General features: G+C 40.4%; 1 protein-coding gene across 10 annotated transcripts in view; it reads left to right on the forward strand.

Annotated features, from left to right (window-relative positions):
• HDAC9 (histone deacetylase 9) overlaps window positions 1-13,750 on the forward strand; it is a 472,213-nt gene that overhangs the window by 256,961 nt on the left and 201,502 nt on the right. For all 10 annotated transcript variants that reach the window (XM_053359136.1, XM_053359133.1, XM_053359143.1 and 7 more), the window contains 3 exons: window positions 949-1,070; window positions 9,968-10,099; window positions 12,167-12,279. In XM_053359136.1, coding sequence (XP_053215111.1) covers window positions 949-1,070; window positions 9,968-10,099; window positions 12,167-12,279 — 367 coding nt within the window. The remainder of the gene's footprint in view (window positions 1-948; window positions 1,071-9,967; window positions 10,100-12,166; window positions 12,280-13,750) is intronic.

The following is a 13,750-nucleotide window of genomic DNA, read 5'->3' on the forward strand; positions in this document are numbered from 1 at the left end:
GACCAGAATAAATTAGGCTGCTCCTTGACTCTAAAATGTCTTCACTGCCTTTTTCACTTAAAGAAAAATTTGAGTTAGATTGGTGGGATACTAAGTAGGTAAAGGTAAAAACCCTGGATGGTTAAGTCTAGTCAAAGGCAACTCATCTCACTTCAAGCCGAGGGAACCAACATTTTTACTAAGTAGGGCATCAGGTTTGGTACATAGAGAATGTCAGTAAGTTTTATTATTTTTTATTTGATGCTCAGTTGTCAAAAAGAGGTTTCTCATAAGCAGATATTTCACACCAAATAGGGGACCCGGACTTTTTTTTCTTCGTAAGAATTTGTTTTGTCCCTAGACTAAAGGAAAACAATACTTTATTTTTAAATAAATAAATAAATTTGTATACAACCCTTCATTTGAAGATCACAGGGCAGTTCACAACATAAAATGAGAATATGAAATATATAATAAGAACAACAAGAAAAACAAAACAAACCACTATGCCACTCCAACAAACACATTTAATGTTAATCAGCCGAAGGTCTTGTTTTTGCTGATGTTTTTGAGAGAGAGATGTTTTTGCACGGTGCCCAAATATACGTAATGAAGGTGCCAGGTGAAAATCTTGATATATGCATGCAGCATACATGAGTCAGTCCCTATTAATGATATTGAAATGACTAGTCCAGTGGCAAATTTTATCTGCACTGCCATGACACTTCTCTTGTGTGCATTTTATGAATTACCCAGAGAAAAATGATTGTGAAGTCTGAGTAGTCCATAACTTACTGTGTGTGCCCCTTAGCTACGTGTGCCCCATAACTATGTGTGCCCCATAGGCTTTTTGCACACTTGGAAGAATCAAGCTGCATCTATAGCTTTAACATTTTCTGTAACTTGCATGTATAAATTGTTAATTCACATAACGTCAGACATTGCATTGACCATCTGTGTCTTCTGTAGGGCTGCCCACCATACCTCTTTGGATCAAAGTTCTCCTCCCCTTAGTGGAACGTCCCCTTCCTACAAATACACGTTACCAGGAGCACAAGAGGCCAGGGATGATTTCCCGCTTCGAAAAACCGGTGAGTATAATAAACTTACCTTAAATTCCAGCTCGGTTCTGCGTCAAACATTTTTTAACCAATACGAAGCTTAATTTGACCTTTGGATACAATGTGAACGTAAAGGAACATCCAATATCAAAGTTATCTGGGATATATTCACTGACAAAGCTAAAATTTAAACCACCTTCTAATGAAAATATTGCATACCACTAATTTCATGTTTGTATTCTGTTGCATATTTGCATTAGGAGGGCTGATAAACTTTGAATGAGTAGCTCAAAAAAGCTTGTAATGTCCAGGTGCAACCCAAGGTGAGCTCCATTGCCCCATAAATGTTCTTCTGTTCATAAATTTAAGTATTGCAACCATGTGCTTCAATATTGTGCGTGCATGGTATGAATTACTCACACTAAATGCTCAAAGGCAGTTGTTGCTTGTGTTTCAAATGCATAGAAGAGATTAGCAAGACCAGGGGTCAGCAAACTTTTTCAGCCATGGGCCGGTCCACCGTCCCTCAGACCATGTGGTGGGCTGGACTATATTTTGAAGAAAAAAATGAACGAATTCCTATGCCCCACAAATAACCCAGAGATGCATTTTAAATAAAAGCACACATTCTACTCATGTAAAAACACGCTGATTCCCAGACCATCCGTGGGCCAGATTGAGAAGACGATTGGGCCGCATCCTGCCCCCGGGCCTTAGGTTGCCTACCCCTGAGCAAGACTTTCTGATCTGTCATCTTTTTTTCCCTTTTTCTTTTTGGTCTAGCAATGAAGAAAAATGGGGCAAAAGTAGCAGTTCTGCACTGGACGTAACCTACATATCCAGTATTTTGGTAGCTGGTGTGGTGGAGTATGCAGCTTCCTGGATATGGTTGGGGTGGAGCAAGGGGGTCGGGGTTGTGTATACACAAGGGCAGAGCCAATTCCACTAGTGTGCCTGTGCAGCCCTGATTTTGTCACTACCCTGCCCCAAATGCAGAAATATTTCAAAATTCACACTTCTATGAATTTTGCAATGCAGTTCATCAAACAAACAGTTTATACAAAAATGCATATTTGTGGGGAGGGGAGAGGTGCGCAAAACACGTATATTGGGGAAAACATACAAAAATGCTTTTTTTTGAGAATATTGTTTGTGAAATGTGTTTATTATTCAATATACATAAAAGAATGTGTTTATTAGGAGAAATTGACACTAAAATGCTGATTACGTATATAAAAATGAAGGGGTTCAGCCCGAAGAATGCTATTTCAATTATCTTTTCTCCAGTCTCAACATAATATATAAACATATTATTCCTGCCTGGATTATACTACAGTTTGAACATTTAAATTGCCCCCTCCACCCTTTTAAAAAAATGTATTTCTCTTTTTAAAAAAGCATTATTGATATTTATGAGGTGTAAAATTGTTGATTGGTAAGGCCAAACATTTTCAAACATTTTAACAGTATTGTTCTGGTGCAGCTGTTAATACTTTTACATCTCTGTGGGGGTTTATAAATATTCCTTAATTCAATTCTCATTGTCTGCATAAGAGGGCTACAATATAATTAAAGCCAGATGTTTTCTATACATTATTCCAAATATTTGGGCACGCCATACGTCAGCTATAGAGAAAATGCACAACTACGAGGCTCTTTTTGAAACACAACATATGACATACACAGATGAATAATGAGCTGATCTCATTTTTGGTCACTTCTGTTCTTCTGTTTATGTGACAGGTTTTCAAACTAAAAAAAGAAAGCATAGGCAGAACATCAGTACAGTGAGCTATGTGTTAGGAAAATTCCCATTTTGTTTTACTGCATCTCTTAAGAATTGGTTCGTGTATTGTATGTATCCTGTTTAAGTAAGCAACGTGGGGCCCCTAATTGAAGTGGTCCTAATTTCTGCCCTCAGCTACATATTCACAAAGCTCCCAATGATTGCCTAACAGTTTTAGAGGAAAAAGCAACAGGAACCAGGATGACACGAGTGAAATGACCCTAAACTGATCAGGATGGCTATGGGGCCATCCCTTAGGCAAAAGGGACATTCTGGAGCCTACGACATCCTCCTGGGACCATACCAGACAAAGCTGTCCCATGAACCACTCATATGTATAGACAGGTTCTTTGCCCGCAAATGTTTGACCTTTGTCACAAGAAGTGGTCTTTCCTCTCCCTCCTTTCCCTGTTCTTGGGCTATGAATGGTCAGAGATACTCGTTCTTAGCCAGCAGGTTTGTTGATGCTGACCGTGTGATGTTTTAATCTAATTTTGAGGCTGCTGCTTCATAGGCATTAGCTTTTGTTTTGTCTGTAGGCTTGGGGCGGGAGGGGGGGGGACAGGGATTCTTACCTATCACAACTGTTAAATTAAACATTAACACACAACTGTCAAACTGTGTGGTTCTGAGTTCACAGCTGTATATTTGGATTGAAAAAAGCTGATTATTTAGGAAGTCTGGTTAAGGACTCCATCCAGTTGCTTTCTACAGCTGAATATATATATATATTATCACACAAACTGTAAGAGAGGAGATGGGATGGGTAGGTTAGCAATATTTTGACTCAGTCTGGCCTGCGTATGCAATCACAGTAAAAAGTATTGCTCTGTTTATGAGAAGAAGAGGGAGTTAGGTAGGGAGACAAATAGTTAGTGGATTGTATAGTGGGGCAGAGCTTTCCCAGCCCCAACATAACTACCACTTACTCAGATGGAGATGATGGAGATGGAGATGGAGTGGGGAGGAGAGCTAGACATACTGTTGGGAGCAGAGTTGGCTCTGCTGATGTGTGTGCACAGTCCTTACCTAACCAACCCCTTGCTCTCTGTCCCAGTCATGTCCAGGCAAGCAAAGCCAGTGCCAGGAGGACAGCTCCATAGCACAGCAGCAGCTGCTGCTGCAACTAATTATGCTGACTAGGCCTGTTTCAGAACTACTCTAGAGCACATACAGGAGTGCTTCTGGTTGGGCTGAGTGTATCAAGTGAATCAAGGGTACCCATCTGAATATGGTTTTGAGGCTAAGAAAGATACTTGGGGACCAGATGTAGGGGTCAGCTACAGGTCCAGGTCCAGTAAACATGACCAATGGCCGGGGTGATGGGAGTTGTAGTTCAGCAAAATCTGGAGGGCTAAAGCTTCCCCACACTTGGTGTATGTGGTTGGAGTTCAAAATGGGCACTGGAATCCAGAAAGGATATAATTGTATTGCTAACATCTCCCACAGATAAAAAGTACTTAGCGTTATATCAGAACTGGCTCTCAGTCTGTACAGTACAAAGCTCGCTTACATCATAGGTAGCATTCCCATTGTATAAAATGACAAATTCCCATTGTATAAAATGCCGAAAGTACTGATTGTTTAGAAACAAAGTGTAACTTGAGATTGATTTTTATATGGTTGGAATAGTGGCGGTCATAATTAGAAGGCATTTTCTGAAAATATTGAACTCTCTTCTCAAGTGCCTGGTGAAATATTGCAGAGTTGAGAATCAGATTTATACATTTGCCTTAGCTTTCTTCTTCCCAGGCAGTTTCTAATAATTAGTCTCTCTTTTTTTGGAAACTCAAACAACTTTACATATTTTTGGCATGTGGAATACATACTTGTTCTGCATTTTTTCCCCATTCCTGTTCTGCTGATCAAACTGCACCCATTGGTAGCACATATTCCCACATGTTGCAAGGCAGCCTTCCACAGCCTTATGCCCTCCAAAGGTTTTCAACTACAATTCCCATAATTCCTGACCATTGGCCATGACGGCTCAGGCTGATGGGGGTTGTAGTCCAAAACCTCTGGAAAGAACCAGGTTGGGAGAGGCTGTTGTAGGTTCTTCAGTTACTTCCTCATGATACTACTAGCATTAGTGAACAATAGTGATTCCTCCAATGTGAGGCCAGCATGCAGCTTGATAATTACTCTTCACTGGGTCAGGTGGGGAAATGATCAACTTCCTCCTCCTTTCAGGAAATTGCATAATTTGAGGTTCTGATGAACCACTATGACAGATCTGCAAAAAGAAAGGTAGATTCAGGACTAGTGAACTGTGCAACCCCAAATCTCCATAAAGCTACATGAGAACCAGGAGAATCTCATTTTACTTATACAAACTGGCCCATGAAGGAGCATTCCCACTCTACAATAAGAACTCCCACCATACTGAGAGTGCAGGAAGCCCTAGGACTTCATAGTTGTGGCCGTAGTAGTCAAGACCTCTAAAACAGATTAGGTTATTGAACAAAGATGCATTTGAAGTTACAAAGAAGCACACTTAACATTGGATATGTGATCAGACCTGTGATTAGAGGTTCTTGCTGCCAAGTAGCATGTCTTGGCTAAAGCCGAAAGCTCTAAGTATTTCAGAGCTATTTATGAATAACAGCACAAGCTTTATAGTTCTCTCTTGATTTTCTCATGGGAAAGTAATATAAATGAGAGTGATTCCTCCCAGTTGGATTTCACTGTTAGCAATGCAAATCATGCCGAAATTGTACATAATTCCCTTCCAAAGGAAAGGAAATAGCATTTCAATGGTTTTCCTCAGTGTCTCATTGACTTATGGTGGTATACAATTAATTCTGCTAAATTACTCTACCAGATGGAAGGTTTTACATTGTGTATGAAGCTAATTAAGTTTTGCTGTTGTTATAACTCCAGATAGAAAGGACCAAATCTTAACGTGAGCTTATTTTAATCAACTTTCTTAGTGAGGCAAATCCTCAGGTACTATGAAGAGGTAGCATTTTTCCTTTCCCCCACAGCCTTTCTTATATTTAACACACTTATGCCCCACCTTTATCTACAAGGAGCCAAAGACAACATACCTCCCTCAATTTAGCCTGTTAACCTTGTGAGGTAGGTTGTGCTGTCCTGACCCAGGGTCACCAGAGAAGCTTCATGGCTGAGTGGGCATTTGAGCCTAGCCTCATTATGCCATAATGGGTCTCATTATGCAGATAACAGTGTTGCACTTTCCAAACAAAATAAACAACAACAGGCAACTTTTATTTTTATTTTGTACAGCAGTTGTGGTTTTCCCCCCTCCCTCTCTGGATGTACCACAAAGTACTCATATCACCTTTCTTAAATATATTGTCACAAATTATGGTATCATTGAGAAATTGGGGCATCTCACAATAAAAAGCGCCATGGCCAAATTTAGTAATTTGGACCTTTATGATCCTATTTTTTAAGTACAGCCTACAGGCTAAATGTTTCATTTATAATATCATTTTAAGTAATGACAAAAGGTTGTTTTCCAAAACTCTAGTTTCTTAAATATGAGCGTATGGCCTGGAGATAAAGGACTTGCTCACTATGACTAGATATATTCAGAGCACAATCTGTACCCTCAAAGAATCCAGGGAGTTGTAGTTTCTCCCTCATAGAGCTAAAATTCTCCACACCCTTAATTAACTACAGTTTGCAAGATTCTTTTTTGTACACCAATTAAATAGTATACCTTCTCATGCTTCCTGATGAGGTTCATTAAGTAATGATCTGCAATTCAAGCAAATCATAGTGATACAAAGAACTGTTTTGTTGCTGGGATCTTTTGAGAATGATAGTCTGTTATCTGTCAGAATCTAATCTTTATAAAGCATTTCCCAGCACAAATAAGAGAAATCCCTGCTTCAGTCTCCCAGCCTTTTACACATACCAGACAATGGAGAGGACAAAATTGGTGACAAAGATATTTCTGGGCCTCTATTGTCAGTTTCTAAAGGGACACGGGTGGCGATGTGGTCTAAACCACAGAGCCTAGGGCTTGCCAATCAGAAGGTCGGCGGTTCGAATCCCTGCAATGGGGTGAGCTCCCGTTGTTCGGTCCCAGCTCCTGCCAACCTAGCAGTTCGAAAGCATGTCAAAGTGCAAGTAGATAAATAGGTGCCGCTCCGGCGGGAAGGTAAACGGCGTTTCCATGTGCTGTTCTGGTTCATGCTGGCCACATGACCCGGAAGCTGTACGCCGGCTCCCTCGGCCAGTAAAGCAAGATGAGCACAGCAACCCCAGAGTCATCTGCGACTGGACCTAACGGACAGGGGTCCCTTTACCTTTACCTTACTGTCAGTTTCTCCATGCTGCAGATGCCCTCCTCCCCAAATCAAGGTCATGGATAGGTTCAAGGTGATGGTTTTGATGTATGAAGCCCAATACAGATTTGAAGCAGGATACTTGAAAGTTTATCTCACCCCTTCTATACCCAATCACTGTGCAGTTGAGGGCCACCTGCAGATGCCATCTTATTGGGAGGTCCATTCCACACAGCATAGGAATTGGTGCTTAGCATTGTGGCACCTCCCGTTGCATATTAGACATGAGCTATTTCTGTTGTCTTTTCAGCATCTGTTGATGACCTTCCTCATTTCAACAAGCATTTTAAATTGAGATTCTTCCCAGTCTGCCTCTGTACTGGAATTGTTTTAAAGGGATATATATATATATATAAATAATCATTTGTTGTCTGCCTCCCTGCAAGATAGGCATTCAATAAATAAACAAAAACCAAGGTACTGTTTGAAACAGTCATGCTACATTCTAGTCCAGTTGTCCTAGGTATATTGAGAACATATTCAGGATAGGGGTAGGCAACATTCAGTCCTCCAGATGTTCTGGACTTTCATTATCCCCAGCCAACATGGCTAATGGTGAGGATTACAGTCTAAAAACATCTGTGGGTGGGGGCACCATGTTGCTTACTCCTATTCTAGCTGTTTGGTAAAGTTTTTAATTTCTTTCCTTTCTTCCAGCAAGGGGTGAGGTAGGCATCTGATTTCTACCCCTGTTGTGAAATCGTTTTCATTTAAATCACGATGCTTCATCTTTAATGGAAGTAGTTTATCTTTTCCACTGGAGCATAAATTCAGTCCTCCACAGAAAGGCGGTCTTGTGTTTATGCTATTGATTGAAATGCAGAGTGCGATGGGGAGGTGGTTAAAAATAGAAAGGCAATCAAAGCAGCTGGGCATGAAAACACATTCAGAGGCAAGTGGGACTTCTCCCTAGTGAAATGGTGAGGAGCTTTTTCTTTGGGCCCTGAAGAGTACATCCCATCATTCAGGCACCAATATGGAAAACTTCAGCAGGAACATGGAGACCTATAAATAGAATATAACCCTACAAGTAAATTGAGTCGAAGCCAGAGATGACTTCACTGCAAATTGTAATTATTGTCAGGTGGGATTATAGGTTGAAAGAGAGAAAAACAACTTGGTGATAGTGCAGTGCTTTTGCATGCTGATAGGGCAGGTTTTCTTAGGGAGCAGGTATTTGTTTTGAAAACATTAAAAACAGAACTGCTTTAAAGTCACTGGTGAAATGAAGCACTTTTAACAGGTCATTTCTGTTGAAAGGTGATGAACTAGGTGTTATGTGGGAGATGTCTGATCAGACTGCCAATATTGTTTTCTGTCCTTACAAGGAGCTGTGGGGAAGAGAGTTGGCACTGGTCTCTTGTCCCGGTTAACAACTCCCTTGCTGTTTCTTCAATTGAAATCCTCCCTGAAGTTAGCATTAACCATGGGAGGGTGGAAGAAAAGTACTCACATTGTATTTAAGAACATAAGAAGAGCTTACTGGATCAGGCCAATAGCCACTGAGTCCTGGATCCCCTTTCCACAGTGGCCAACCAGATGCCTCTGGGAAGCCTGCGAGCAGGACGCAAGCAGGAGAGCCCTCTCCCCTTCTGCTGTCTCTAGCAATTGGTATTCAGAACCACACTGCCCCTGACTGTGGAGGCACAGCGTAGCCATCATTGCCAGTAGCCACCACCAATTGCCTTTTCCTCTTCTCCCCCATCTACACAGTTAATAGCAGGGGGTAATGGTGGGCAGGGATATGCAATGTGTCAGGGAAATGGTTATGTTGGGGGAGGATTACAGTGGTAGCTCAGGTTACATATGCTTCAGGTTACATATGCTTCAAGTTACATATGCTTCAGGTTACAGACTCTGCTAACCCAGAAATAGTACCTCGGGTTAAGAACTTTGCTTCAGGCAGCAGCAGGAGGCCCCATTAGCTAAAGTGGTACCTCAGGTTAAGAACAGTTTCAGGTTAAGAACAAACCTCCGGAACGAATTAAGTACCTAACCTGAGGTACCACTGTAAACTCCAGTTACCTGGGACCAGAAATGAGAGCCAGATCTCTATCTTGCAAATGCTTTAGCCCAAAGAAAAACACATCAAGAGAAATTATTGTAGACCCCCTATTTACCCATTAGCTTTCCCCTTAGAGCAGGGATGGAGAACCTGTGCCCTCCAGATGTTGCTGGACTCCCATCTTCCCCAACCATGGGGCATACTGGCTAGAGCTGGTGGGAGTTCAGCAACAGCTGGAGGGGCACAGGCTGCCCATCCCTGCCTTACAACCCTGGAATGGTGCTTACGGAAACACCAGGAGCAGTATGTAGGACAAGTGCAGGGCTACCTAGGATTTAAAATAATAAACATCTTGTTAGCATTTTGTAAGATGAGAAGCTGCTTTGAGATTACAGGAATCTCTCATGATGTTAGCTGGCATATAGCACTGTGTCTGATGAAGGGCTATTACTTGAAATGCATCAGGCATTTTGAAAATAAATCATTATTTAGCATCTTGGAGTTTGACCCCCCCCCTTTCTTTTTGTTCATATGTGACCTCTGACATCAATTTAGTACCTGGCCTCTAGTCAAGCCCAAGACTCTATCCATTAAATAATATTGCTCTGCCTTACAGGATGTTGTGAAGGTGAATACAGTTAAAAAAAAGTTGGAGAGTAAAACATGCTTATGAATAAAAACTATTTATAACTGATATCCTACTGTGCTGTTGACTTGCCTACTTGCTTATGATTTAAGAGGGAGAAAAACTATTTATTCCCACTTCCTGACCTCTAGCTTTCTGTATCATAAAGATGTATTTTGTTGTCTCCATTCCCAGCCTCTGAGCCCAACTTAAAAGTTCGCTCCAGATTAAAACAAAAGGTGACGGAAAGGAGAAGCAGCCCTTTACTCAGGAGAAAGGATGGAACCGTTGTCTGCTCCTTCAAGAAAAGATTGTTTGAGGTGACAGGTAATGAAAGACTGAACCGGAGAGATCCTGTTCGCATTTGGGGAGAAATATCATCCTTATAAATGAGCATGTTTATCAAGTCCATACTAGAGTAATATCTTTACTGAGACAACCAAAGTGCCACAGAGTAGTGTGCAAGCTTTTGAGTTCACCAGAACTCTTCATCAGGCTATATGTTGAAACTTGTAGAGGGAGCGGTTGGTGTGATGGGCCATGGATCTACTTCCTGGGATGGTGCAGGGGTGAGGCCACTGCCCTTTTCTCTTCCCTCACTGTCCCAGGAAGCCACAATGACACTGTTGTTGGAAGAGCAGTTTCACACCACCACACTGGCCACTCCTGGCAAAAAAATGGTTTTGGGTGTTTGTCAAACCAGCCATGTCTGCATCTGGTAAGTTTAAACATCTAGCCTGGTAAAGGGTTCTGGGGAACTCAAAACCTTGCGTACTATTTACGTTTTGGTGGACCCCACAAAGATATTGCCCTAATAAGGACTTTCAGATTTTTCTTCCAGGCTACCATGGCTACCTTTACTCTTTGCCCTATGTTGTGTAAATTAAATCAGATGATGCCGATAATTTACAAAAGTCAGTCCAAATGATACATATCTTAAAGCTGATGCTGAGGAGAACTCTATGTATTCAATTCTTCTGATGTTAATGAAAATCTTTTTCTTCTTTTTTTGCAAAATCAGTGTTTGCACAAAACTAGGTGGTAGAAGGAAGCATCCTTTTATTAGGAAAATGGCCAACAATCTTTCAGTAGTTATCACCAGTTTATAGTTGTTATTGTTTTTTGAGCTCTGTGTTCTTTTCTAAAGGTTTTTTTTCTAAAGGTTCTAGTGTTAACTGAAATGTGTGACATCTCAGACAGATGGACAAAATAAACAGTGGTCATCTTTGTTCTTTATTCCTCTGGAAAAATTAACACTACATCCCATAAGATACACAGTCAGGGTTGTTGAGTTTGATGAGGGGAAGTGAACTATTTTAAATCAAAGGATTTAATCCTTTGTATAGTTCAGAAAATTTTCAAATCAGTTTTTTTTTAAAAAAATCCTTCCTTTGTATGAAATGCTGGGGTTCACTGTAATATGATTTTAAAATGTGTAAATTTCACAGATGTACTACAACTGAAGGTACAAATGTTGTGGGTTTTTTAAGGGGGGGGGCTGCACTACCCCTAAAGTGTTAGGAATAGGCATGAAAGAGAGAGAGATAAAATGGGCAATAATAAATTAGTAGAAAATGAGCTGGTCTTTTTACTTGCTTTTCAGTATAAAGTTTGCATTAAAATTGATAGTAAGGGTGATATTTTTACTGACTGACCACATGGATCTAAGTTCAGCAACTGTTGTTTTCCTCAGCTGCAATAAGGACCTCACATCTTTAAACAATTGTGTGATATATTAGTGAAAACTGCCCTTTATTCTTTAGAAAGCATGCAGAAATGTACTGCATCAAAACAAAATAAGATATAACCATGAAAACGCCACGTTAAGATGTTTTAAGCTTCATGCTTTCCCCCAGAGTTTACTGACAGAGATGCACTACCAATGAGGTATTGTTTTTTATTAGTTACTCATATAAAGGCTGGTTCACAACTGAAGTCCTCCAGGGGTTTATCCAAACAGCCTAGGAATGGCAGTAGGCCTCATGAATTGATGACATGTTATTATGACCTTTGAGTGTCCAGTATCTCTGTCATGCTGATCTCTCACAGAGGCAGCAGAGAATGCAGCCAAAGGTACTTCCTTTTCCTTTACTCATTAGTAACTCCCTTTCAGTATTTTCCTGCCGCTGAGTAACTTGCTATGTCTGAGGCAGCAGTGAGAGGGGGTAGAATTGCCCGAGTTATAAATTGTGCCCTTTGTCTATTGGAAGAATCATGGAATTGATTCTGAGAGTGAATAAAAAAATACATTGCAAATAGAACTTAGTTGTCTTATATGCCACCCTTATATTATATTCCTTTGAGAGGAAGAGCAGGAAGTAGTAGTAGTTTGCTGTAGCTGATATTTCCGAAATACTATGTGTACTTATTTTTATTTCTTCTTTCCACCCCCAGAATCATCAGTCAGTAGCAGTTCACCAGTTTCAGGTCCCAGTTCACCAAGTAATGCCCCTGCTGGGAATACAGAGAACGACACCTCAGTGCTGCCAATGAATTCCCAAGCGGAGGTAAGACCAGAAACCCTTCATTGGCCTGGGAATCATTTCACCAGCTTTGGGAGGTAACATTATGCCAACTGGAACACAGCCATACTTCAAAATTTGCACTTCCATGAATTTTACAATGCAAGTAACGTGTACAGAAGTGCATTTATTGGGGTAAAATGTGCATTAAAATGCATATATTAGTGAAAACAGCATACAAAATGTTTGCATTAGATTAGTAAGAATTGCTTTGCAAAACTATACATTAAGAAAAATATCAGGAGCAGTTCACACTAAAATGGTAATGAATTTTCATGGGGACTTTACAAAAGATCACAGACTGATGTGGAAATATGGAGAACTGAAGAGACTGGAATCTGAAACTGACATATTTCTCTTCCTTAGTTGTGATGCATAGCAGTAAAATATTTCTGATATAAATGTGAGCCTCCAATTGAGCAGAACACTAAATGAAGAATATAGAAATATTTCTTAATACGGCTGCCTTGGGGGCACACAAGCTTTTAGTGTGTGGAGAACAACAGAAAGCCTAGATTTGGAGCATGCAACTAAAAAATATATATACAATAACTGACACATAGCCAGAGCTGCATACAACCCATTTAGCCCAAATTACTTGGATTTCAGCCAGTTTAGTACTTTGACTTTACTGAGTTGTGGTTCATGTTGGTAATTTCCTGTCTAGATTAAACGTATTGTTTGTTATCCTGCAGTACATACTGAAAAGCAGTAAAATAATTTGTCTGGTTACTCTCTGGAAGTTTATTGTAGCAAGTGTTCTGTTTTTAAGTATAAATGTACTATACTTTAGTAATCTTATTACAGAACATCTATAAAGAGGGGGGCATTTGCATCACAGTCATCACTAGCTGGTAGTGAGAAAGTTTCTCTTTTACTTACTTAGAGGAATGTACATGTTCAAATGTGTGCCCTTTAAAATAGAGTTAAAGCATACTTTCCCCCAAACACTATAATTGTTCTTGCATGCAATTTTTGTATGTATATACCTGCAGCCTTCAAATAAGTTCTTAATACTTGCTTTGTTCATTTATTTCAAGTATGGATAACCCAAACTTCACCCACCCACCCTGTGGTGGGTGGGGGCTGCAACAGATGCCCCAGCTTCATCATAGTGGGTGGTAGTAGTATAACTCCTACATAAGATGTTAGTGGCTTTCCCCCAAAGTGGCATATCAAAGACAAAACCCAAAGCAATCCCACCTTCTGCATTAGCCAGCAGCACTTGGGATATAGCAGTAGATGTGCCATGTTGTTCCTCTATGTCCCCTCGTTAGGACTGCCTTGTTAAGCAGACAAACAAGATCTTAACCTAGCACCAATTATTTGCTTTACTGAATGTTTTAATTCTGGATGTATTTAATGCTATGATGGGACTGCTGTATTCTGTATTTTAATTATGCGTGGCTATCTTAAAATTGATTTTATGCTTGTCAGCTGCTTAGAAGCCACTTTG

The sequence above is a fragment of the Podarcis raffonei genome, chromosome 12, assembly GCF_027172205.1.
Source record: "Podarcis raffonei isolate rPodRaf1 chromosome 12, rPodRaf1.pri, whole genome shotgun sequence".
NCBI lineage: Eukaryota > Metazoa > Chordata > Lepidosauria > Squamata > Lacertidae > Podarcis > Podarcis raffonei.